This window comes from Callorhinchus milii, unplaced genomic scaffold, assembly GCF_018977255.1.
Source record: "Callorhinchus milii isolate IMCB2004 unplaced genomic scaffold, IMCB_Cmil_1.0 Scaffold2, whole genome shotgun sequence".
NCBI lineage: Eukaryota > Metazoa > Chordata > Chondrichthyes > Chimaeriformes > Callorhinchidae > Callorhinchus > Callorhinchus milii.
Genome location: NW_024704743.1, coordinates 5,667,937 through 5,694,952, shown reverse-complemented (window position 1 = coordinate 5,694,952; position 27,016 = coordinate 5,667,937). Strand labels below are relative to the sequence as shown.

Sequence of the window (27,016 nt, the reverse complement as noted above, 5' to 3'; positions counted from 1 at the left end):
ATGGGAGATAATTTTGCTTTAGATAAAAATGTGTTTCAAAAAGGGTTAAAAGATGGGAATAAGATAAAGCAATTGATATTGGAGATTGATTGTTGCCCATCTCTCACCTCCTCTCACCACTGAAAACCTGATACATCCCTGGAGTGGGGAAGGGGTATTAAATCTATGGGTCCAAAAGCTATATCTTTTGAGGAGTGAGTCACAGGGCTGGGAGGATCACAGGAGAACAGCATGGTTCAATGGTTGCATGCAAAGGCGAGCATTCAGGAGGTTTTACCAAGCTGACGTTGAGCTGCTTTTGTATTGCTGCTTACTTCCACTCTGCTGCCCACAAACGTGAGAGCACCACTTTACACAGAACCACATCTGCAACAGGAGTCAGGGGTGGGGGTGGGGGAAACGACTGCATGTTTGCTCTGTAATCACACTGTGCAATTCTTTGGTGTCACAATAGAACATCGATTGTTTATCTGACAAGGTTAGGCGTTTGTTTCGGTTCTCATTCCTTTGTGTGTTGAAGGCAGTAACATCTGCTCGACCACCCTTCCAAAGTGCCTTGCCTTCATGGATGAACCTGCACAGTGGGCGTCAGCAGATTATTCAACCATGAAAGAGCACCACAGCCGTGCCTTCTGCTGCCCACGCTCCTACACTTTCCTGGGCAGCAACCAGGAATCATGATCCATTTGTTTTCGCTCATTACCCCTTCTCCAGCTGTAACTGGCGACTCAATGAAGACAGATACGTTGGTTTCTATGACTCAGTATCACAGCAATTCTCCATTTATACTTTTGGGGGGAATGCCTATCAGCATTAATTATACTATCAAACACACCATTATATTTTAACCTAAATAAAGGAAGACAATGTCTGTGTCTAAATTGCACGATGAAAGCTCAAACATCTATTGCTGAACGGCCTACAAAATACACAGTCACTGAATTTTATAGTATGTCCCGTGAAGCACTTTGTGACGTCCTCCTGACGTGAAAGATGCTGTATCAAATGTAAGGATTATTATGACTTAACAAGCCTCATACAGTAGCATTGCAAGCTCAATTCTAATTGTTAATCACAATTATGTTATCTGCACTGCTACAACAACAAACTGCAATAATACAGCACCTTTCATGTTGGAAGGACATCCCAAGGCACTGAATAATAGCTAGATAATAATATTGTATATATGTCTGAGCTGCATTTGGCACTAGGCATGAGGCAGCAAGTTCCTCCATTTCCCGACAGAACCTATACCTGTTTTGAAAAGGTAGCGAGATCTTGTGCCTCTCTTTCAGTGCATTGTTGAATCTGTTTTCGCTCCTTGTAGCCTCTGAAATTGCTTTGAATCTTCACTGCTGCTTCCTCTTCTTCATTACAATTGTCCAGCTCCTCAGGTGTAGGATTCTCAGTGGTTGTAACAATAGGTTCGGTCACCTCTTTCTTCTTGCCTAATTTCCCTTCTTCTTTCAGCCGTTTCCTCTCCTGGTGCCCTCTGAAGTTGCTCTGAATGACTGTGGCAGCTCTGTACTCATCCTGGCCTTCACTGGTTTCCGCCTCTTCCAGCTGAAGTGGCTCTTGGATACGTTCTTCCCTCGGTTCGGCCTTTGCATTGATTTTGGCCGGTACTTTCCTTTCCTGTTGCAGTCTCTTTCTTTCCATGTGCCCTCTGTAGTTACTCTGGATAACAATAGCAGCTTTGGCATCCTCATCTGTTGTTTCCTGGGTTGGCTCTTGTTTGCTGCATTGATTCTGTTCTTGGATCTCTCCTTCCTCTTGCTGTTTGGGTTTATCTTGCTGTTGCTCCTTTTTTGTTCTCGGGGGAATCCTCCCTTCATCCTCCAGGCGCTTTCTCTCCCGGTGGCCACGGTAGTTGCTTTGAAGAACCGTTGCGGCTTTGACCTCGTCTTTTTCAGGAGTTGCAGTCGTGCTACCGTTTGGCGCTGAGGTCTCCATTGGCGGTTTTGCCTTTGCACTCTCCTGACACATGCGCTTCTCTTTGAGTTGTTTCCGCTCTTTGTATCCTCGGAAGTTACTCTGGATCACAATAGCAGCTTTTGTGCCCTCGTCGTCCTCCTCTTGGGAGTGTTCCTCTCCAGAACCCACTGCCTTTTCGTTTTCCTTCACCTCTTCTTCAGTAATCACATCCGTTTTACTTTGCTCTTCATTTGGAGATGCTTCTGCAGCATGGATTTTACTCCTCTGTTCCCTATATTAAAATAAGCAAAATTCTTACTCTGGAACCTTGAAAGATAGTTACTCAAACAACTGTTTAACACATTTGTTGAGTCATGATAAAAGTCTTTTAAGAACATAAAAGCATTGATACTGAGCCCGTCATGTAAGCTTTTGCGCACAAAATATACAGTCAATCCACTTTACAGTATATTCTATGAAGTGCTTTGAGACGTCTCGAAGACATGATAAGGCGTTATATCAAATACAAAGATTATTATTATGTCTTGGACCATTTCAAAGGGGTGTTCATAGATACGGTGAAGAGGTAGATTTTTAGGCTGAATTTAAATACAGATAGAGATGGGGCAAGATGGAGGGGTAGAGAAAGGGATTTACAATAATCTTTGCATTTAATAATTATAATCCTTGCATTTGATATAGCGCTTTTTCACGTCTTCTACACGTCGCAAAGTGCTTCACAGAATAGACTGTAAATAATAATAATAATCCTTGCATTTGATATAGCGCTTTTCACGTCAGGAGGACGTCCCAAAGCGCTTCACAGAACACACTGTAAAGTGAATTGACTGCATATTTGTGGGCGAACGCAACAGCCAATTGCGCACAGCAATGTCCCACAAACAGCCGTGGATTGAAGTGACCAATTTTTTTATTTTTTATTTTTGAAGGATTCTTATCAGGCGTGTGGAGTAAGGAAATTTGCCCAAGGTTTCGCCCTGTCTGGAATTGAACTCAGGTCTCTCGCTTGTGAGGCGAGTGCTCTAACCACTGAGCTACAGGACTCCTACACTGATCCCTTCGAAGTTTGCCTTGCTTAAATTTAAATCAATATTGCACCTTTCACATCAGGAGGACATCTCAAAGCACTACACAGGATTTACTGTGAACTGGAGTGACTGTATATTTATAAGTGAACGTTGGCAGCCCATTTATGCACGGCAATATCTCACAAAAAGTGAATGACCAGTTTTATTTTGGGATTGTCGGCAAGGACAAACAGAAACGGGAGAAATGCCCTTCTCTTTTTGAGTAGTGCTATAGAATCTTTAACATCAGAGATAAATAACAGAGATCAGGGAAGCATGCAGCAAACGCAATGTGGTTGTAATGGGAGATTTTAATGTTCACATGGACTGGGAGAAGCCGAAGAGCTCAAGTAGGCAAGGCAACAAATTTCTAGAATGTATTCAGGTCAGTTTTCTGGAACAGTATGTTTTAGAACTGATGAAGGAACATGCCATACTAGATTTGGTGATAAGTAATGAATCGGAATTAGGAAGCGATCTGATGGTAAGGGAACATCATGCAAATAGTGACCATAATATGATTGAATTTGATATAAGCTTTGAGAGGGAGAAGGGAAAGTCACAAACCAAGATTTTAAATTTAAGCAGGCAAACATCGAAGGGATCAGAAATGAATTAACTTCTGTAAACTGGGCTGAACTGCTAATGGGTAAACCCATGGACGTACAGTGGGAAGTATTCGAAGAAGAATGAGGTACAATACAAAACCAGTACGTACCCCTAAAACACAAAAGCTCCTCTTGTGTAGTTCAACAACCGCGATCGATAAATGAGGTAAGAGGCAGTTTAAAAGAAAAGCCTTACACTAATGTGCAAGAAAAAGTGGATCCAGTAGACTGTGAGACTTATTTAAAGCAATAAAGAGATACAAAGAAATTAATAAGAGGTGCAACAAGGGAATATGAGAAAAAACTTGCAAGGGCAACAGTAAAAGTTTTTATAAATATATTAAGAAGAGAGTGGTAAAGGGAAATGTGGACCCATTAAAGACAGATGTAGGTAAGACTATAATGGACACAAAGGCTGTTGAATGAATACTATGCTTCAATTTTCACAGTAGAGGAAAAGGACATAATACCAAGGGAACCTAAAAGAAAGACAAAGAGAAGTACTAAGTGGATTTAATATAAATCTAAAAAAAATGGTAATGGCGAAAATAATGGGACCTCAGGGTATTAAAAGAATTAAAAGGGGTAGAAATTGCAGATGCATTAGGTATTAATTCTCCAAAACTCTCTATATTTGGGAATTGTGCCCTCGGATTGGAGAATTACACATGTCACTCCATTATTTAAGAAGGGAGGGAGAAATCAGGTAACTACAGACCTGTCAGCTTAATTTCAGTTGTGGGGAAGTTACTGGAATCTCCCATCAGGGACAGTGTGACTGAGCATTTGGACAAATCTGAGCTAATCAAAGAAAGACAGCATGGATTTGTGAAAGGTAGGTCATGTCTGACGAATCTAACTGAATTTTTTAAGGAGGTCATTAACATGGTGGAAAAGAGAGTGTCTATGGATGTCATCTACATGTACTTCCAGAAGGCATTTGATAAGATTCCACACAAGAGGTTATTAGCAAAAATAAAAGTGCATGGAATTGGAGGTAACCTTGCAACTACCTGGAGTCCTGTAGCTCAGTGGTTAGAGCACTCGCTTTGCAAGCGAGAGACCTGAGTTCAATTCCAGGCAGAGGGCGAAACCTTGGGCAAGTTTCCTTACTCCACACACAGCCTAATAATAATCCCTCCAAAACCAAAAACAATAATAAATTGGTCATTTTCAATCTACGACTGTTTGTGGGACATTGCTGTGCGCAATTGGCTGCCGCGTTCGCCCACAAATATACAGTCAATTCACTTTACAGTGTGTTCTGTGAAGCGCTTTGGGACGTCCTCTCGACGTGAAAAGCGCTATATCAAATGCAAGGATTATTATTATTATTATTATTAACGTGGCTGGGTAATTGGTTGGGAGACAGAAAACATAGCGTAGGGATAAGGGGAATTTCTCTGATTGGCATGATATGACAAGAGGTGTTCCCCAGGGGTCTCTACTGGGGCCTCAGTTTTTCACCATATATATAAATGACCTGGATAAAGCAATAGAGTTTTATATCCATATTTGCAGACGACATAAAGTTAGGAGGTACAATAAATTAAATGGGAGCAGGAAGATACAACTGAAGATACAAACAACAAAATACAACAAAATTAAGTAAGTGGGCAAAAGTGTGGCAGATGGAATTCAATGTGGGGAAGTGTGAGGTCAACCACCATTAATCCAAAAATAGCAAAACAAAATATTTTCTAAATGGGGAGAAACTAAGAATTGTGGAAGAGCAAAGAAATTTGGGTATCCATGTACACTGATCACTAAAAACAAGCTCACAGGTGCTAAATTTAACAAAAAAGCTTATGGGACGTTGGGTTTTATCTCAAAGGGGCTGCAATATAAAGGAGAGGAAATGATGCTTCAATTATATAAAGCCTTTGTCAGACCCCATCTGGAGTAGTTCAGTTTTGAACACCTCAGGAAGGATATATTCGCCCTGGAGGGGGTGCAGTGCAGATTCACCAGAATGTTACCAGGGTTTAAAGGGTTAGATTATGAAGACAGGTTGCATAAACTTGATCTCGTATGACCAAGGGATTTTCATGTTTGCCCCTAAGACAGGGCATGTTCTAGCTGATCAATGCCATGATTTATAATTGTTCGCCCATAAAATTCAGTCACTCCACTTCACATAAGATGTCATCCTGCCATGAAAGGTGTAATGTCAAATGAAAGAATTATTATTATTTTATTGTGTTGTTCAAAATAAGTTTACACCAGTGGGTTATGTTTTGTCCGTAACTGCAAAACAAATGGCAATTTGGATCATAGGCAGTTATGTTTTAAAGCCAGATACTTAATGTGAGTCCTGTTACTGTTTGTGAGACATTGCTGTGCACAGATGCCGTGTTTGGTTACAAAATACACATTTTACCATATGTTCTGTGAAGTGCTTTGAGACATGAGGGAAGGCAGAGAGGTAGGAGGGTGTTGAAGGTACGGTTGAAAAGGACGGGATTAAAGCCATTAAAGCCATTAAAACCATTGTATAATTGCATCAATCCGCCAAATGTGGAGTGATTCTCTGAAAGTCATTTACAAAGATTTACAAATATCTTATTCCCTGCTGGTCAGTCAATTATTGGACCTTGGCAGTGTGACAACGAGAAATCTATAAAACAAGCTTATGAGTCAAGAGCCATGAGTCATGAGTCAATCTAAAGCTCCACAGAGCACCATCCTCTTTGAGAGTGATCCAACGCTCCACCTGTTCTTTCCACTCTATTTATTCACAGCACTTACTTTTTCTTTTGGAAGCTCTTTCTATCCTTGTAGCCCCGGAAGTGAGACTGGATCTTAACTGCAGCATTATTCTGTTCATCCAACAATCTCCTGAACTGCATTCTGACCAGGTATCCTCTTGCAGCTGAGTCAAATATATAGCACACTCACTCAGTACATGGTCTTAAACAATCCAAGTAAAACATGCCTTCACAGTTTTAAATATTACTTTATATTCTGTTCCTTTTCCCACACGACTTCAGAGGAGCAGTCACATAGAACTGAACTTCCTTCATTGCTTCAAAGCAGCTGTGATGAGGGAGCAATACCCCGGATCACATGCTTCCTGGTCTTCCATATCTCTCTGCTGGGAAATGCTCCAGGAATTAGGGAAGAAGGGGGCGTCCCTCCAGCAGAGAATGTGCCTTCCATTCCAGATGCAGGGAAATTTCCACGTTTAAGTGGAACTCTCGGTTTGGTTTGGTTGCTCATGTTGATGGGTTTCCGCATGCGTGACCAAAACAAACTTGAGTTATCCTAGACTAGGAGCTTCCTGTAAGCAAGGCACAAAGGCTATCAATTTCACCCTGAGTACTGTATGTTGAAGCACCGATGCTTTGCGACGATGTCAACTGATTAGAACACCCCGAAGCTTAAAAGAGGCTTTATAATTGTGAATTGATGCTTTAATTATTTGAGCGACTGGGGTTTAAAAGTACAGCTGTAAAGCTATCCTGTTGTTGAGTTTTATTACTGTAATATTAGCAATTACAGCATTGCAGTTAAGGGATTTGAGAGTATACAGATCCAGCTGGCTTATGATGACAGGATTCTTCACAAACCTGCCAACAATCTAAATGTAAGAAGTAAAAATCCTTACCGGCCTGAAGTTTAATGATTGTTTGTTCTAACTTGTGTTTTCCAACTGTGTTGTCTTTCCGTACTCTGTATCCCCTGTAAGCTAAAATATTAGACAAAGTTCTTAATATTAATATTAACAAAAATCCTTGCATTTGATATTTGCCTTTCATGCACCTACGGACGTCTCAAAGCGCTTCTCAAAGTATTTACTGTAGAGTGTGGTGATTATATTTTGTAGGTTCACCCGGCAGTCAATGGAGTGCTGGGGGGAGCTGTATTGTAGAGATGCAGTCTTTCGGATGAGGTGTTATAATAATAATTCTCGCATTTGAGATAGCGTTTTTCCAACTTCTAGACGTCACAAAGCGCTTCACAGAATATTCTGTAAAGTGAATTGAATGTATATTTGTGGGCGAAACGCAGCAGCCAATTGCACACAGCAGTGTCCCACAAACAGTGGTGGATTGAAAATGACCAATTTATTAATGCTTTTTTTCTTGAGGGATTATTATCGGGCGTGTGGAGTAAGAAAACTTGCCCAAGGTTTCACCCTGCCGGGAATCAAAACCCAGGTCTCTCACTTGCCAGGGGAGTGCTCTAACCACTGAGCTACAGGACTCCACTAAACAAAGTGTTAAACAAAGGTCCCGTCTGTCCTCAACTGTAAGGGTTATTATTGTATTATAAAACAGAAAACCGCACAGAAATTCCCTGTGATGCGATTTGAGACATTTCACTGGAACATAGGAACAGGGGGAGGCCATTCAGCCCCTTGAGCCTGTTGTACTATTCTATTAGATCATGGCTGATCTGTACCTCAACTCCAATTACCCCCTTGCCCCATATCCGCTGATACCCTCATGCAATAAAAATCTATCCACCTCGGTTCTTGAAAATTTGAATGGATCAAGCATCCACAGTCCATTGGGGGAGAGATTCCAGATTTCCACTCCCCCCTGGTGTGAAAAAATGCTTCACTCCTAAATGGCCTAGCTCTAAATTTTAAGTTTATGCCAACTTGATTATGCCCCCTGGTTTCAATGTCATTGGCGCAATATTAAATGTAAACATTATTAAAACTCTCCTTTGGATTAAACAATTGAGCACAATGGGCCAAATGGACTTCTTCTATGCTACACATCAACAAGGCTCGATGAGGGAGGTCCATAATAGGGTAAACGGTACATGATCTAAGGAAGGAGTGGGCTTGAGAGGCACAATGGCCCTTTCTTGTTTCATATTTTATAATCTTATGTGTTGATCCTTATGAGGTAGGTAGAAAGGAGTTACCTGACTGAAGGACCATGGCACTTTGCTCTCTCTTCCCTTGCATCTTTCGGTAGCGTTTAGCTCCAAGCCAGCCTTTCACCCAGGCTTGAACCAGCACTATTCGGTCCACCATTTCCTTGATTATTAGGTTGAGCTGTTCCACGTGGTAATATTTCAGGAACACCTGGAAGGGAAAGAGCAGTGAAGAATTTGGCCACATGATACAGCTCAAAAATAGTTCAAAGCATTTCACTGGAGAAAACAACTGACATCAAGGGCGACAGAGGTTTTAAGAAACATTTTCTGTCTGAAGAAAGAGATGGAATGCTTTAAAATGGTATTAGTTTCAATATTGTACGTGGAGCTAAGATTTAACATATTTATGTAAATGTTTAGTCATTTTCAAATGGAATTTTATTTCTATTTCATTTATGTTTGTTTCTCTCTTCTTATTATAATTTTGTTTTGGGATTATTAACCCCGGAAAAGCGATCCACCAATCGACTAACAACCGATAAGGTAAACAGAGGCGTGTGGAGTAAATAAACTTGCCCAACATTTCGCCCTGCCCGAGAATCAAACCCAGGTCCTCTTGCTTGCAAGGCAACCATTGAATTACAGGACACAGGAAACAGACAACCTAGACCTCCTTAATGGATTGACTTGATCTTGATATTCTGTTGCCAAGCACGTCAGCCTGAAATTAGTTCAGCTCCAAGGAGACCCCACTTAATCTTCCCCCAAAGAAGGATAATTACTAGTTGGCTACGATTAAACTCGCTACCTGGGAATTAAAAATAACTTGGAACATGTGGTTATACAAAACATTATACCAATGGGAGTTTACAGTATAATGCAATGCAAAGGACAATGTACTAGAATCTTAATGGCATGATTTACAATGCATTTTAAAAGAAAAACATTTCCCACATCTCTCATCCAGTCATGCTGGAGTGCTGTTCCTAGGCCAGCAGTTTTGTACAATACAGTAAAACTCGCATAAATCCGAATCATATAATTGCTTAAGTCATAAATCTGCCCAAGTTCCATTCAAGAGTTTATATTCTATGCAAGTTTAACATGCAAGATCCTCAAGCTCCTTTTCGAATCCCTTTGTGTCCTGTCGCCTTCCTACCCCTCCGACCTGCTTACGCCAACCCACAACCCGCTGCCTTTCCTCGATTGGCTCCGGCCTTTTACATGTCCCTCGTGCCCACTGTTCCACCATTGGTGGCCTCACTTTCAGCCAATACGCCCCCCGAAACTCTGGAACACTCTTTCTCTATCCCTCCGCCTTGTCCCTTCCTTCCCCATGTTCAGGTCGTACCTGAAGACCTTCCTATTCGACCGCATCCCCTCCTCCCAGTTCGGTATCATTCTCTGCCACTGTCAAGCGCTCTGGGATGCTACCCTGTGTGAGGGGTGCTATATAAATGCAAGTTGTTGTGGTAGGAGACAGTCTGGAAGGATTCAGATACCACAATAGCTTGGCTCCCTGCAAATAGATGGCTGTATGGTTCTAATTGGTTTCACAGCCTTAGATTGTATTGTTGGATTATTTGGAACTCAGAAGCAATGATAAAAAAAAAAAAACAACACATGTTGTCAGAAATGATGAATGGAAAAGAAAACTGGAAATGATAATCAAAGCGAGTAACTGAGAAAGAAGAGCTTGTGGAACAGAGAAAAGTCCAAATCAATGAGTTATTCTGGAATCAGGCAAAGGTTCCCACGTTAAAAAAAATACAATGCAACCTCCCCCTGCAACGCAGTTGACTGAAAACTTTGCATAGAATTGGAAAAGGTTTACCAGCATTTGCAAATGGATTTTGAAATTATTGGAACCAACAAAGAATACTGAGAAGGTGAAAACATCCATGTTATGCATATTATGTTATTTGGAACAAGTACTTAGATGTTGATAGTAAATAGAGAATGATTGTGATCAACCACAAAACACACAGTCACACCACTTTACAGTGAAGTACTGAGATGTCTTAATGACACGATTAGGGCAATATCAAATGCAAGTATTATCATTAATAATAATGATAATAGTCCTTACATTTGATATAGCGCTTTTCACGTCAGGAGGATGTCCCAAAGCACTTCACAGGATATATTGTGAAGTGGTATGAGTGTGTGTTTCGTGGTGAACACAGTGGGCAAATTTTGCACACAGCAATGTTCCACAAATAGCCTGGACTGAATGAGCAATTTTATCTCAGGATTGTTGGCCAGGACATAAATTTCCTTCTCTTTTGGAATAGCGCCATGAGATATTTATCAGGCAGATAGGACTTTGGCTTAGTCCAAAGGATGACAGGCACCTCCGACAATCCACCTGCAGCAATGCATTGGAACGTCAGCTTCGACTATATGAGTTCCAAGTCCCAGCATTGGGTTTGAACCAACAACTTTCTGACTTGGAGGCAAGAATGCAACAACTGAGCCAGCCTGACGCACATTACAGGCTAGTTTGAAGCCTAGAACTCTCGTCGTGGCTGTTTGTAGGAATATTGGCTGCCACATTAGCCGACAAGATACACAGTCACTACACAGTAAATCCCGTGAAGCATTTGAGACATCCTCCTGACATGAAAGACATATCAAATGCTAGGATTATTATGTGCACCTGCTAATCTGGGGAGTTGACAGAATTATTCGCAAAGAAGAAAATTTTGAGGAATGTAAGATAATTCTCTGAGGGAGTAGAATATTTAGAGAACATGGCCTAACTTTACACAAAAGACGGCAGCAAATATAATTTTAAAAATAAGGGAAATATAGTGATGAAAATGGAACTGTTGGCACTGTCTTCAAAATGTAGCTGGTGGCGGTAGTGTCAAAAACAGTAAAGTCACCAAAGCTTCTCAGTGGCAAAAATAACTATAATGCACGATAACAGATATGGCTCATCCTTTCACTGGTTGACTTTGGCTACTATGTGTGTTCCAATTTTGGTTGTGGGTATTTCTTTTTATTCTCTTGTCTTGCTTTGGATTTGTGACTGAACTACAGAGGTTTATTTATGGTCTTGGAAAAGAGGGGGAAAATATTATTTTTTCCGGGTTTGTAAACATGACTGATTGAATAAATACTAACAGTAACAATCCTTACATTTGATATAACGCCTTTCATGTTGGGAGGACATTTTAAAGGGATCCACTGTAAATTCGAGTGACTGTCTATATTGCGTGCCAATATAAATTGAATATGGAATAAAATATAAATCGATGGATGACTTTAGAGAGCAATGAGTGACCATAGAATGCAATGGGTGACAATAGAAAGCTACAGATGACCATATAAAGCAATGGATTACCATACTTTGGTTTTTCCAAGGACCCAGTTGTCCAGTTTAGCTTTCTCCAGAATGGCAATGCATGTGTCCGGGCTCACATGTGGCTCCTCGATCGATTTGAAAGCAATAATGTAGTACCTGCAAGGAACCAAAGTTACCAGTAAGGATTCTGTTTCCATTTTTGAACACTTCCAGTTCACAGTTAGTGTTAAAACATGCTGCATAAAACGTTTTCTCAGGGTCTGCTTATATTCTATAACACCCCAATCACTTTGGATTGGATTTAGATAGGAACATTCATGATGATGACGTGAAAATTATTACGCTTCATATACTTTTTTAAACAACAGTTCATAATATTACTACAATTTGGCTTTCACACCCAAATGCCTGGAATGCAGAATTAAAGGGAAGTAGTTTCCATTTGGCAGAACGTAATTGCTGGTGGCCATTGATACAGCATTTTCTTTTAAGAACCAGCTTCAGAATTAAAACTAAATTCAACAATTTGCCAATTTACTCTGAAATACTACATAAATCGAGTAAATCTGGACCCAAAGGCTGTTTTTTGCCCTTATTTCATTAAGGCAAACAGGATTCTGGGGTTTACATGCAGAAGCTTCAAATATAAAAGTTATGAAGTGATGGTCAATCTGTATAAGACATTGATTAATCTCAGCGGAAATATTTTGGGTGCCACATTATAGAAAGGATATCAGAGCCACGAAGAGGGTGAAGTGTAGGTTGAGTAGGTTGATGGCAATGAAAGGATAAAACTATGAGAGGTTAGGACTCTGGAGCAGAGAAGATTGAAATATTGATGTGATAGAAGGTGTCTAAGATAATGAAGAGGTTTGAAATAATTAACTCTTCCCGATGGTATAGAATTTGAGGGCAAGACAACATGAATTGAAGATTAGGGGAGTAAAAGGAGGCGATTGGAGACCTTTTTCCTCCCAGAGGGTTCTCAAGAGTGTGGCATGACATCCAAGGGGATGTCATCACTTTCATCTCTGAGTCAGAGATTGTGGGTTCAAGCCTCAGATCGGGACTTGGAACCCACATAGTCTATGCTGACGATCCGATACAATGCATGTGCTTGAGGTGCCATCTTTCGGATGAGCTGTTAAAGTCCTGTCTGTCTGTCCAAATAGACATTAAAGATCCCTTGGCATTACGCAAAAGTGTTTCTCTCAGTATCTTAGTCAACAAATCCCAAAATAAAATGGCTTAATCACTTCATGGCTGATTGTGGGACATTGCTGTGACACATTGAATGCCACATGTGCATGCCCACAATATACACAAAATCACTTTTACAGTATATCCTGTTCAGGCTTTCAGACGCTGCAACGACTTGATCAGGTGCTACATTAAATGCAAAGATTATTATTAAGATTATTATTATAAAATCCTAGCCATCACAAGCACAAGCTCTGAAGTCTTCACCTTTTAATGAAGTTTGCAAAGAGGATGCGATGTGAATATCCCTGCCTGCGTATCCGTGCAGTCTCCATCACTCCCGTGTATCGAAGCTGCACCAACACCTTTTCCCGATCAAACTTGTTTGCCTGGCGGTCGTTGTTTGGTTTTATGCAACGGACGAAGTGAGGCAGACCGGCCACCATCTTGGAGAGAAGGTCCATGAGTGAATACTGAAATTGGACGAGGGGTTAGGTATTTACAAAGCAAATCATCTTGATTTAGTTCTGCAAGTGGATCTTATCTCAGATTTTACTGTAAAGAGCAATGAGATTTCCAAATAACACTCTCAAAGTGCTTTACACAGCTGGCTGCACAGGTGAGCCGGGATGGGGGTGAGGAGTGGGGGATGGGAGCTGAAGTAGGGAGGGAAAGATGGTCAAAGAGCTACAGCCATGATAGCTTCATCCAAGTCTGGTGTCTCCAATCTCACTGCTGTAACATCTAAGTTCTTGAGGATTAATTTGAGGACTAATTTTCAGCCTTTTAAAAACAACAACTTGCATAAATAGGAACATAGGAATTAGGAGCAGGAGTAGGCCATTTATCCTCTTGAGCCTGCCCCGCCATTCAATAAGATCATGGCTGATCTTCTAACCTAACTCCATCTGCCCGTCTTATCCCCATATCCCTTAATCCCTCTATCCTTCAGAAACCTATCAATTTCAGTCTTGAATATGTTCAAGGACTGAGCATCTACAGCCTTCTGGGGTAGAGAATTCCATAACTACCCTCTGAGTGAAGAAGAGTTTCCTCAACTATGTTCGAAAGGGCTATCCCTTAATCTTGAGACTGTGACCCCTAGTTCTAGATTCTCCAACCAGGGGAAATAGTCTTGCACTGTCTACTCTGTCAAGCTCCATAAGAATCTTATATGTTTCTATAAGATCGCCCCTAATACTTCTATATTCTAGAGAATATATATATATATATAGTGTGCCCTTCACGCGTCTCAGAACGCTTTTACCTTGCGAAAATGAGTTGAATGCCTCACGACTGTGAACGATTAGGCTTGGGGAATCATGAGCTTTGCATCAAGAAAGACTGGTGTGTTTTTAGTAGGTCTGAGACACATGGCTGATTATTACCATTTAGCATCAATTACACAATGAGTCCAAAAAATGCTCAATTTCCTTAAAAAGAGTAATTAGAGTTGAACTGAGCCTCAGACAAACTATCCCATGCAGAGTCCCAAAAAAGGAAGCTCAACTATATAATTTTGTACAAATGAAAAGCAATGTGTAATGCATTAACTTATTCAGACCCCATTGACAAACTATTTGAATTGGCAGCCTCTTTGTTGGCCTATGAACAAATTTATAGCTACACCGAATCAAGGCTTCCTTCCCCATGATTTAAGTCTGAGCATAACTGGGTGTTAAAATGCAGCCACACACAGCAGAGTCTCATGAAAAGCCGAAGACAATAAAAGCCAACTTCCGAGTCATCAGCTCACCACCAACATCACTTCCTGTGCATTGGGTCTGGCACGCAGGAAGCGACATTAGCAGTGATCTAGTGACCTGAAAGTCGGTCTCTTCTCGCACCGGAAGTGCCTGGCGCACAAGGATCAAGCCAGTCAGCAATGCTCATGCGTATTGTATGGGGTCCACATGTCATTTACATTTCAACCATATTATAAGTTATACTATGGACCACGGTATAAACACGGTAAAAATGTATTACAACGTATCGTTATAAACTAATCAATGCTGGGGGTGCATTGCACTGCGATAAGTTCTTTGGTTGAAACATTAAACCAAGGTCTCATCTGCCTGTTCAAGTGGACTTTAAAGTGGACATAGCACTATTCGAAAAGAGGAGGGAGTGCCTCCTGGTGCCCTAGCTTACAATTCTCCAGATAAAATTGATCATTCACTTCATGGCTATTTGTGCAAATCGTCTCCTGCGTTTAGCCTACAAATTACAGAGTTACTGCACTTTACAGGAAATCATGTGAAGCACTTTGAGGCATCCTCCTGACGTGAATGGTGCTATATCAAATGCAAGGATGTTGATGGTGATTACTATTAGTAGTAATATTGGGGTGACTATAACACTGCTACTCTGAAATAATGGGGTGAAAAGTATTGCTTCACGACAGATTAAATGTGATATAGAATCTTGTTATAAAACGTATAAAGTATACCATTTCTTTCTAAAGACTCGTGAAACTCCCCTTCTTGCCTGGACATCAGCGCAAGTGTTTACCCAAAGTCAGTTCTAATATCTTCAGAGCTGCAACCCAGGATTGTTGAACCCAACTCAAGAGCTGCCATTTGAAGTGGATTCTTCATAGGATTGAGTTTAGGTGGAATCCCATGAAGCTGAGCTAAATTGGTAATCAAAATCATCGAAATCTTCGGGGACAACTGTTGTGCTGAAGTTGAGGGAGGGGTTGAAAGCTGTTCCCTGCTCCCGAAAGCCCACCAGTGATTTTTCCCTTTTGGAAAAGGCACACGGCTTCACTAGACAATTAGTGGATTCGTCAAGCAGCCAGAACAGGAAACAATACTTCATCAATCACTGTCAACTAAAATAAAGTAAAGAGAAAAGCAACCAAGCGATTGATACCCAACAACTGCTGCCTTTCAGTGCATTAGAGATCCCATGGCTCTGTGTGAAAAGAGGAGGGAGTTTCTCCCGGTGTCCCAGCCAACAATTCCCCAGTTAAAAAATTAGTCCTTTACTTCATGGTTGTTTGTGGGTCACTGCTGCGCGCAAATTAATAATAATAATAATCCTTGCATTTGATATAGCGCTTTTCTCGTCGGGAGGACGTCCCAAAGCGCTTCACAGAACACACTGTAAAGTGAATTGACTGTATATTTGTGGGCGAACGCGGCAGCCAATTGCGCACAGCAATGTCCCACAAACAGTCGTAGATTGAAAATGACCAATTTATTATTGTTTTTGGTTTTGGAGGGATTATTATTAGGCTGTGTGTGGAGTAAGGAAACTTGCCCAAGGTTTCACACTCTGCCTGGAATTGAACTCAGGTCTCTCGCTTGCAATGCGAGTGCTCTAATCACTGAGCTACAGGACTCCACATTGGCTGCCTTGTGCAACTGCAAAATACACAGTCACTACACTTTACCGAGAATGCCGCCCGCATTCTCACCCGCACAAAACTGCGCTCCCCGATCACCCCAGCCCTCGCCAGACTGCACTGGCTGCCTATTCCAGAGAGGATCGATTTCAAGATCCTCACCCTTGTATTCAAGTCCCTGCACTCCTCTGCACCCCCCTACCTCTCTGACCTCCTCTCTCCTCAAACAGTACCCGTTGCCTTCGTTCCTCCAGGTCTGGCCTCCTCCACATCCCCCGAGTCCTCCGCTCCACCCTCGGCGGCCGTGCTTTCAGCCATTATGCCCTGAGGCTATGGAACTGCCTTCCTCACTCCCTTCGCCTCGCTCCCTCCCTTCCTATTTTCAGGTCTCTGCTGAAGACCTTTCTTTTCGACCGTGCCTTTCATCTTCCTCCCCATCCCCCTGGCTCGGCCCCGGGCCCCTGTTACTGTGAAGCGCTCTGAGACGCCGTCCGGCGTGGAGGGCACTATATAAATCCAAGTTGTTGTTGTTTACAGAAAGCTCTGTAAAACACTTTGAGACGTTCTGATGTTATAAGACACTGTATAAAGTTCAAGGATGATTATTTACTATTGCCATGGTCTGGTAGGATACATGTTAATGACACAATTTTCCACGTGACATTTCTGACCTTGGCAACATTGTCAGTTACACTTGACAGAGTAATACAGGCTTTTCCTGAAGAGGAGGAGCAATAATTAGAATGCGCTGGCTAATGGTGAGTTGAAGAGCAGCAGTGTAGGTCAATTGTTTCCTCTTATCACTTAGGACTATAGAGACGGAAGCTAAAATAGAAACAAGCTGAAGCATTAGTGAGGTGCCATACCCTGAAGTAAGAGGCCACAGTTTGTGTTCTCATGCTGGTGGTCTCTCTGGGATAATGTGCACAGTCTCCGCTGTCACCCTACAGTAAGGGAAATAGTTGTTATTAAACACGCAAGCATTGCAAAAGGTCATTTTTTTTTTACAGCATGAGGTACTGTGCAATCGTTCACAAAGGCAATGCGCTGGCCTCACCAGTGCTGCAGAATGGGAAGACTTTCTCCCTTTTTGCAGCCATTTCCAATGCTTCCCAGTTCACTTACAGCATGTGATAAGTGCAGGGTTGAGTTCTCGCTAGACTACTCGAAAACATATCCGCGAACGGCACATCAAGAAGCCCACCCCAATAGAGTCAGCGTGATTTCAGCCTTTCAGGGTTTCTGAATGACACTAACAATTGAGTCCCATTTGGAGCTGTAAGTGCAGTTGGCAGAGACACTTGCTATAGTTCGATTCTGTGTTTTAGGCAGAATGCTTCTGAAGTTAGAGCAAAAGTAAAACTGTCGTAATATCCATCGCACTGACAACAGCTGGGACATAACCAACAACTGTGGGTGGAATCTCCATATGTCCAGCAGTGTTTATGTGCTATTATTGTTAAGTGTTGTTCTTGATAGGCTGCCCAGGGAACTGCCCAGGGAACTGCACTGGGAACTGATCAAAAGCGTTAAGCATTACACTATGCATTAACATAAAAATGACAATTCAAACAATAACTTATGAGGAAGGGAAACTGGCTAATAAACCCAGAAAACATGTTCACCTCAAGCCCCAGGGGTATAAATGGGAGCAATTATGGTCAAAATAGTAAAAACAAAATTGCGCTACTCACTCCTCACCAGGAATTAAGGGTTCTCCCAGTCTGTGACCTGCCACCTTTATGGGGCTGCTGGTTAAACACATCCATGTCCCTAGCTATATTTCTCCTCATCTTATGAAGCTATTGGAAACAATTGCTGACAAAAAGTTACTGAAGTATTTATGGTGAATCGTAACTTAAAACTGAATTGAAGCTTGAGTAGCAATCTTGAGTGCAAGTGTTTCCTATTTACCGCTGAATAACATTAATAACCATGTAAGCATAAACTTCCCACTGATATTTCACTTGAAATCACTATCTGTGCATTTTTGGGAAAAAAGAAAAAAAAATACAATCTATTCAGGTTTATGTTAGAAAATAACATAACTTAAATTTGGCTCATCCAACCTGTGCAGAACTATTGTATTGTGAAATTAGCAACAATTAGGCAAGCTAGGTATCCTTCAGTCTTGAAAGGAAACATGACAGAGGGGACCTTATAGATGTATATATGTTAAATGGAATTGAAAATTAAATCTAAAAATACTTTAGGATGCACCAAAACAGAGGCTTAGGGCAATTTTAGGGTAGACGGCAAGAAGTTTTTCTTTACCCAGCGAGGAATTAATGGCTGGAACAGGTTACCTGGAAGGGTGGTTGAGGCCATTTAAACCGTCCCCCACCCCCAGACTTATCAGAGCACAGAATGATCTGATGGAAAAATGCCAATAAAATAATAAGGACAAAACTGGCCTTCGGAGGAACCTTAGGGCTTAAATACAAATGTACATTCAAGTTTCTCCTAATGGGTTCACTTGCTGGTGATAGTTTACTTGTCTGAGCGAAGCACAAGTTTGGTGAGACACTGATGGACCTGTTACAAATACAAGGGTACCACAACAACAACAACAAAATTACATTTGTGTAGCGTCTTTCATGTCAGCAGGACATCCCAAGGACATACTAAGACAGAATGGGTATTTGCATGGAGGATTAATTAAGGGGAATAGTGAAGAAAACAGATAATTGCAAAAGGAAAATCTGCAATACATGAAGCCCCGAGAATGACATAATGTAGATTTAAATCTCTGCAGAATTGCCAGTTGTATGTGTTACAATCAGCCTTCAAGGACTTTGTCTACACATTTCCATAAAGAGCTGATTCAATGTTCAGCTATTCTGTGCTCTATTGCTATTCTGTTATTTAGCACAGACCTACTTCAGTAAGCATAGCTAATAGGAAATACATTATCTTCTCAGAAGGAAAACAGGTCTTCGAGTCCTCAAAAGATCAGTCCTAATCTGTGGATTCCTTTGGGATTTGTTTCTGGATTCTCCACAGAATTTTTCAGCGTTTGATTTCTTTTCTCGTATAATATGCATTGGTTTCCTTTACAGATCTTGAACATTAAATGGTGCGTGCAGACTAGAAAAGAACAATTCAGATGGTTACTTGTTCCTACAGAAGCTATTATTTGTAAATTACTATCTTTTTAGCTACTATAATAGTGCTCTCAAAGGAAGGTTGCATTAAACTACTCTAAAATCTGTTCCATTTAAAATAGGGAATCTAAACAACGAAATATGGGAGTGAAAGATGGAAAAGAGTTTACCTCACAAGTGTTAGAACAACTGTACAATACAAAGACATCCATCTACGTGGAAAGGAAGAAAGACAAGGGGAAAATAGGTTACTCATATATAACAGCAAATCACATTTCTCGTTACAACAACTTGCATTGAGAAGGCTTTCATATAAATGAAAGTTTCAAAGCAACAATATGAGTGGTAAACAATGGAAAAGTAGACAATGGGAGAAATTTATAGATGACCAAAAAGATAATTCGTTCAAAACGAAATTTGAACCCAGAGAGAGAAGTAGCAAAGTTTTTGGAAGATAGAAATTCTTCAGGAAGATGTCTCAAAGTGCTTCATGGGATTTACAGTAAAGTGAAATGACTGTTTTAGAGGATAGGGGAATTGGGCAGCTGAAGACCTGATCTCTGACAGTGGAATAGAGGAGGAAACAGGAATCAGAAGAGCAGAGAGTGGTTCGTAGGGCAAAATAATATTATGCCTATAGAGTGGAGCAAGGCTTTTGAGGGAATTGAGGGTGAGGAAGATGTGAAGGTGCCACTACATATGTGGAACTCTCATTCTCGTTTGGATCCACTTAAGCATGATGATGGGTTTCCATACGTGTCAGACAACCAGCTGACCACTACAAACTTGAAGCTATTTCTTTCTCATTGCTATTCATCGTGNTTTTTTTTCCTGGAATGAATATGAAAAAAGTCATTTTTCAGCTGTTTTGGAAACAAACGCTTCAGTTATAGTTACAACCTATAGCTACACTGTTTTCCTGCCCCTCGAATGCAACTTCTCCCCAGGTTGGTATCATATATTCTATTCATGCCTCTCTCTGACCACAAAGCGATTGTTGTTTAATATTCCTAATGTTCTTCGTGTTATATATTCATAACTGATTTCCTAAAATGACTTGATAACAAAATGATTGCTAGTGCTAATGATTGATGAATGATTAACCCATATGTCTATGCATCTGCTAGTTAGTCTAAGCTGACACTCCAATGAAGTGCTGGGGGGTGTGCTGCATCATTGGAGGTGCCATCCTTTGGATGAGATGTTAAACTGAGTTCCCATCTGAAGGACTAAAATATCCATGGCACTATTTAGAAAGAGAAGGGAGTTTTTTTCTCTATAGCCTGGGCAACACTCCACTGCATTGGCCATTCACTCCATGGCCGTTCGTAGGATATTGATGTGTGTAAATAGGCTGCCACATTCACCCACAAAACACACTGCACTTTATAGTATATCCTGCGAAACACTTCATGCATCCTCCTAACGTGAAAAGGACTATACCAAATGTAAGGATTATTGTTATTTTAAAGAATGTGCTTTTCTTCAAATTAACCAGGTTCCAAATTAAGACGGATTAGAATCATTTTCCAAAATTCTGCACCATCTGAAATGTTGAGACAAACTGGCCTTAAAACATGGATTCATTTTGCATTGGTGTGTAAGGTACAACAACAATAACAACAACTCGCATTTATATAGAGCTCTCCACGCTGGTCGGAGTCCCAGAGTGCTTGATGGAACCCGATGCTGAGCCAGGGGGAATGGGAAGGTGACCATGTCGTTTAGTCCTGAGGATAAAGGTAAGGTTGAGTTGAACATTTGGGCAGTTTTCAACACAATAATGGTTCTTACAGAGGTTTGGTCAGCTTTCGAATGGTTTGGTGTACGTTGAGGAGTTCGAACACGACATGTGGTAATGCTTTTGCCCTTGGTATGAGCCAGATTTCCTAGAAGGAAATAAAAGGAAACCATTTAAATAACACAAGATCACAAGAGATTTGTATAGATTGTACAGCACAGATGCAGGCCATTTGGTCATTGTCAGTATTTATACTCCACTTGAGTCTCCAACCATATGTTACCAGGGATAATGGACTTAGTTATGTGGAGAAACTGTTCTCCTTAGAGCAGAGATAGATAAGGGGAGATTTAATAGACGTGTTCAAAATTCTGAGGGGTTTTGATAACAGATATGGAGAAATTATTTCCACTCCTTCCCACTACACCTGGCCAGGTGGGTCGGCAACCAGAGGACATGGATTTAAAACAATTAGCAAAAGAACCAGAGGGGAGATGGGGAGACTTTTGTTTTTACATGTCGGGAGGACGTCCCAAGGCTCAGGACAGTCAGTGATTTGGACCAGAGCGGGGGTTTGGGATCAGGGAGGGTGGAGGGCAGGGAGGGCAGGAGGGTGGCTGAAGGTGCGGTCGAAGAGGACGATCTTGATACGTGAACTGAATTTAAGTACAGTTCAGATACCCAAGTACCTCACCATACTTACATCACTGAACCGCCGTGCATTAGTCACCACCAGAATTCAGCTATTAGAAATGGGGGTAATGTGCTTTCTATTTCTCAGTAATGTCGTGCTTTCTGCAGTGATGCTAAATCATCATTCATATTTCCATCACTTTATGACTGACTGCATCACTTTCTATAACCAATTATTTACAGAAGTGGCAGTGACCTTTAGACTTCACAAAATACTGAAATGTCAATCTAGTGCTTCAAGCACGGATAGTGCAGCAACAGAAACTGTACAACTTATACAGCATAACTGGCATTTATTGCTGCCCGCTTAATGTTGCTATATAGGTACTCGGAAGCTTTTGCCTGAAATTAAATGGGCAGCTGAAAAGGAAAGAAATAAACAAAATCCTACCTTTAATATAAAGGGTTAGTCAAATGCAATTTGGAGTTGCCTGAAAATATAGGGCCTTGAAATAAGAGTCGACCCTCCCACTGTTTTCCAATCACTGCATCCGGCTGTTTTTGCATGACAAAAAGCAGGCACCAAAAAATCATGGTGGTGTCAGCCCTGTGATTGTTTCAGCTGACTGACACGAGAAAGAAACAAGGGGCCTCTTCCCCAAGCAATGGCGTAGGACAATTCAGATAGGCTTTCGGTAGTTATCACTGAGTCGGTGGCACGATAATTATTTGCTCCGCTGAATTTTATCTTACTGCCAAATAAACAAACAAACAAATAAATAAGCCTTGCATTTAATATGGAATCTTTCATGTCAGGAGGACGCCTCAAAGCACTGCTCAGGATTCACTGTGAAGTGTAGTGACTCTGTATCTTTCTCGGCCAAGGGTAAATTAACAATAATAATTTAATAATCCTTGCATTTGATATAGAGCCTTATCATGTCTTCAGACGTCTCAAAGCGCTTCACAGAATATACTGTAAAGTGTAGTGACTGTATATTTTGTGGGCGACATGCGGCAGCCAATTGCACAGAGCAGTGTCCCACAAACAGTCATGGATTGAGTGACCAAATAATTTTTTATATATTTTGAAGGAATTATTACCCCCGGAAAACCCAAACACCAATTAACTAACAACCAGGTTCCTACATACTGCGAGTTAAACAGAGGCATGTGGAGTAAGGAAACTCGCCCAACAGTTTGCCTTACTAGGAAACGAACTAACCACTAATCTACAGGACTCCACGAGCCTGGTGCAATCCAACATCCACGCACACAGACTTCTAAGTAGAACTATTGGATAATGATTAGAAGTAGGAAACCTGTCTGATTTTCTCCTCCTCAATCCAGAGGCAGTCAGACCAATTGCAACACCCCAACAGCCACCCTGGTTGAGAATATGTATGTTAGCACAGACCAAAAATTGACATTCAGTACTGTAGAGGAAAGGTTCAGTCTTGCATGCCTTAGTGCGTCTTTCTTAGGTGTGACACAAAACTTTGGAATGCAGTAAACAGTGGTTCGGTGGTAGCACTCTAACCTCTCAATCAAACCTTATGCTGAGACTTTGAATTCCCAGTCTAGGCTGATAATCCGATGCAGTGCTGGGGGAGCATAGTATTGTTGGAGGCGCTGTCTTTCGGATGAGACATAGAATCATAGAATCATAAGAATATTACAACTCAGATGAGGCCATTCAGCACATCGTACCTGTGCCAGCTCTTTGAAAGAGCTACCCAATCAGTCCCACTCCCCTGCTCTTTCCCCATATCCCTGCAATTTTTTCCTTTTCAGGTACCTATCTAATTCCCTTTTGAAAGTTGTTATTGAATGTTTCCATCACCCTTCCAGGCAATGCATTCCAGACCGTAAAAACTCTCTGTGTAAAAAAAATTCTAATTTCCCCTGTGGTTCTTTTGCCAATTACCTCAAATCTATGTATTTTGGTTACTGAACCACCAGCCAGTGGAATCAGTTTCTTCTTATTTACTCTATCAAAACACCTCATAATTTTGAACACCTCTATTAAATCTCCCCTTAACCTTCTCTGCTCTAAGGAGAATAATCTCAGCTTCTCTAGACTCTCCACATAACTAAAGTCCCTCATCCCTGGTACCGTTCTGATAAATCTCCTCTGCACCCTTTCCAAGGCCTTGATATCCTTCCTAAAGTGTGGTGCCCAGAATTGGACACAACACTCCAGCTGAGGCTTAACCAGTGACTTATGAAAGGTTTAGCAGAACTTTCTCGCTTTTGTACTCAATGCCGCTTTTTATAAAGCCAAGGTTCCCATATGTTTTTTTAACAACTCTATCAACCTGTCCTGCCACTGTGTATGTGAACCCCCAAGTTCTCTCTGCTTCTGTACCCCCTTTAAAACTGTTACCATTTATTGAAAATTGCTTCTCCTCGTTCTTCCTCCCAAAATGCAGCACCTCACATTTCTCTGCTTTAAACTTCATCTGCCACGTGTCTGCCCATTTCACCAGTCTGTCTATGTCCTCCTGCTACCATCCTCTTCACTGTTTACTACATTCCCAAGTTTTGTGTCATTCTCAAAGTTTAACATTTTACTCTCGATACCCAAGTCCAAGTCACTCACATATATCAAAAAGAGCAGTGGACCTAATACTGCTCAGTGGGGCCCCTGGGGGACACCATTGTATACTTCCCGCCAGTCTGAAAAACAACCATTCAACACAACCCTCTTTCTATCACCCAGCCAATTTCTTATCCACACTGCCGCTATCCCTTTTATCCCAAGGGCTTCAATTTTGCAAACTAGTCTACTATGTGGCAGCTTATCAAACGCCTTCTGAAAGTCCATATACTCTATATCAACATCACTACCATCATCAATCCTCTCCGTTATATCATCAAAGAACTCGATTAAGTTTAAACCAAAGTCCAGTCTGCCTGTCCAGGTGGACGTTAAAAGTCCCATGGCACTACTTGAAAAGAGAAGAGAGTTTCTCTCGATGTCCTGACCAACAATCTCCTGGCTAAAAATTGATCATTCACTTCATGGCTGTTTGTGGGACATTGCTGTGCAGTAAATTGGTAGCCCTTCATCACAAATGTCACCAAGTCAATCTCGGATGAGATTTTCACGTCTAAAGCAGGAACATCTAAACTATGGTCAATTCCCAGACTCATTCAGTCCAGTGCTCTAGGGTTAATGCACTGCCCTTGTTTATGATCCATGGTCCACACAGAGACATCCAAACAGCATTCTAGCAGGGTCACCTCGGTGTGGCTACTGTGAAGAAGCAATTGCAACATTCACATCGCTTTCACCCAGCATTTCCCTTGTGCGGCCCACTGTCATAAGGCTTCATTAAGAGCTAGCATTCTCATCATGTATGATATGCTATGTTGCGCACATTCACTCGCACACTCAAAAGAACACAATAATTACTAGACAAAGAAGACCAAGGTCCATCCAGTTCGCCTTCCACCATCCTGGCAGTCGCATACACATGTTGTGTCCCAAACTACTTACTGTGTAGATTGACGTAGGCTGTATAGTTCTACATGTACTCGTACCTAAGTGTAGTCCAGGTTACCACACATTGGTTGGGATCCTTAAAAAATAACACTGTTGTATAAGGGAGCGTGTTACAGTGTGGCACGCACACACTCTGAGGGTTGCTAGGTTGCAGGGGGCACCACCATTGCATCGGAGTGTCAGTTTAGACTATGTGAGTTCATTGTCGAAATGGTACTGGAACCTGCAGGCTTCTGACTCAGAGGAGCCAGGCTGATACCCATATCCGAATCTGTGGTACACTGAGGCATGCTATAACAGGCGTACTGTACATAAATGTGACTATATTCCTGCATACTTAAAAAAAATTGCACAAGCACATCCTCGCACACAACCACAACACACACCAAGCCTATCAGGCTTCACCAAGAGGGAATCTCCTTCTTTAATAGGTTGTAGTGACTGAGCTGCACCTGTTTTTGTAAGCGGATGTGTTACAAGCTGCCTGGTGAGGTGATTGTCAGCTGATCGCAGTAGCAGTACTATATCCGCTGGCAATGTATCCCGGTTCTTTGCCAGGAAGCCACTGGCATTGTAAAGGACCTATAATGTGGAAGATAAAGTGACAATCAGATGAACGTCACTTGGTCAGTAACACAAGTGAAGAGCAAAGTTTGATGGAAAAGACCTTGAATCTGCCCTGAGCATAGTTTCAGAAATGTCTTTGATGAAAGTCTCAGTGCAGATCAGTTTCCAGCCCTACAAAGAGCCATGACTCATTCATGGATGAAGAAAGCCAAATGATAATAGCTCTCATTTGTTACCAGATTTTAGATGGACAACCTCACAACTCAGTTACTGAATGATCCTTGCACCTTTCCTGTCATCCAGTGCAGATAATAGAACAAATATTTATATTAAATGGCCCTCATCACTGTGCAACCAAATTAGTTACTATTTTGCTCCAAATTACTTTCCATGGATTAATAGATATATGATTATAAATTGCACACATCTTATAGGCAATGTTCCTGGCTTCAATGGATGACACATTTAATGAGAGGACCTGGGTTCAATTCCTTGGCAGGGTGAAATGTTGGGCAAGTTTCCTTACTCCACACACCTCTGTTTGCCTAGCAGTAAGTAGGAACCCGTTACTTGATTGGCGGATCACTTTTCCAGGTGTAATAATTCCTTCAAAATAAGTAAAAATTATTTGGTCACTCAATCCATGACTGTTTGTGGGACACTGCTGTGTGCAATTGGCTGCCTGTTTCGGCCACAAAATATGCAATCAATTCACTATACAGTATATTCTGTGAAGCTCTTTGAGACGTCTTGAAGACGTGATAAGGCGCTATATCAAATGCAAGCATTCTTATTATAGCTGTCTATGGGGATTAAACAATAAATTCGCAATTATATGGCATCTTTCACATTGGGAGGAAATGCAATTGTCTGGTAGCCCAAGCTTGGGAGAGGGATGTGCAGGGCATGGATGTCTCTTACCTTTCCTGCGTAATGATGAATTCCGAAACCTAAGTCAACTCGTTTTGGTCTCCAGAAGTACTTTGATTTGAGGTTGACTTCAAATTTTTCTGGTGATGAAATATATTGTGTCATTACAGTCATGTAATGCTTTACTCATTTGTATCAGATATTGTAACATTCCAGGAGCCGTGACCTAGATGGCTCACCAAATAGATTACAAACATGCCAGAACAATTAGGGTACAGGAAAAGTACCTTC

At 41.3% G+C, this 27,016-nt stretch overlaps 1 protein-coding gene across 1 annotated transcript in view; it reads right to left on the bottom strand.

The window, feature by feature from the left end:
• myo3a (myosin IIIA) overlaps positions 1–27,016 on the bottom strand; it is a 137,979-nt gene that overhangs the window by 29,314 nt on the left and 81,649 nt on the right. Inside the window, exons 20-30 of the mRNA XM_042332589.1 lie at positions 26,777–26,865; positions 25,741–25,870; positions 21,216–21,295; positions 19,577–19,618; positions 17,169–17,246; positions 13,221–13,426; positions 11,798–11,909; positions 8,489–8,651; positions 7,218–7,298; positions 6,359–6,482; positions 1,255–2,206 (exon numbers count right to left, since the gene is read on the bottom strand). Of these exons, the coding sequence (XP_042188523.1) occupies positions 1,255–2,206; positions 6,359–6,482; positions 7,218–7,298; positions 8,489–8,651; positions 11,798–11,909; positions 13,221–13,426; positions 17,169–17,246; positions 19,577–19,618; positions 21,216–21,295; positions 25,741–25,870; positions 26,777–26,865 (2,057 nt within the window). The remainder of the gene's footprint in view (positions 1–1,254; positions 2,207–6,358; positions 6,483–7,217; positions 7,299–8,488; positions 8,652–11,797; positions 11,910–13,220; positions 13,427–17,168; positions 17,247–19,576; positions 19,619–21,215; positions 21,296–25,740; positions 25,871–26,776; positions 26,866–27,016) is intronic.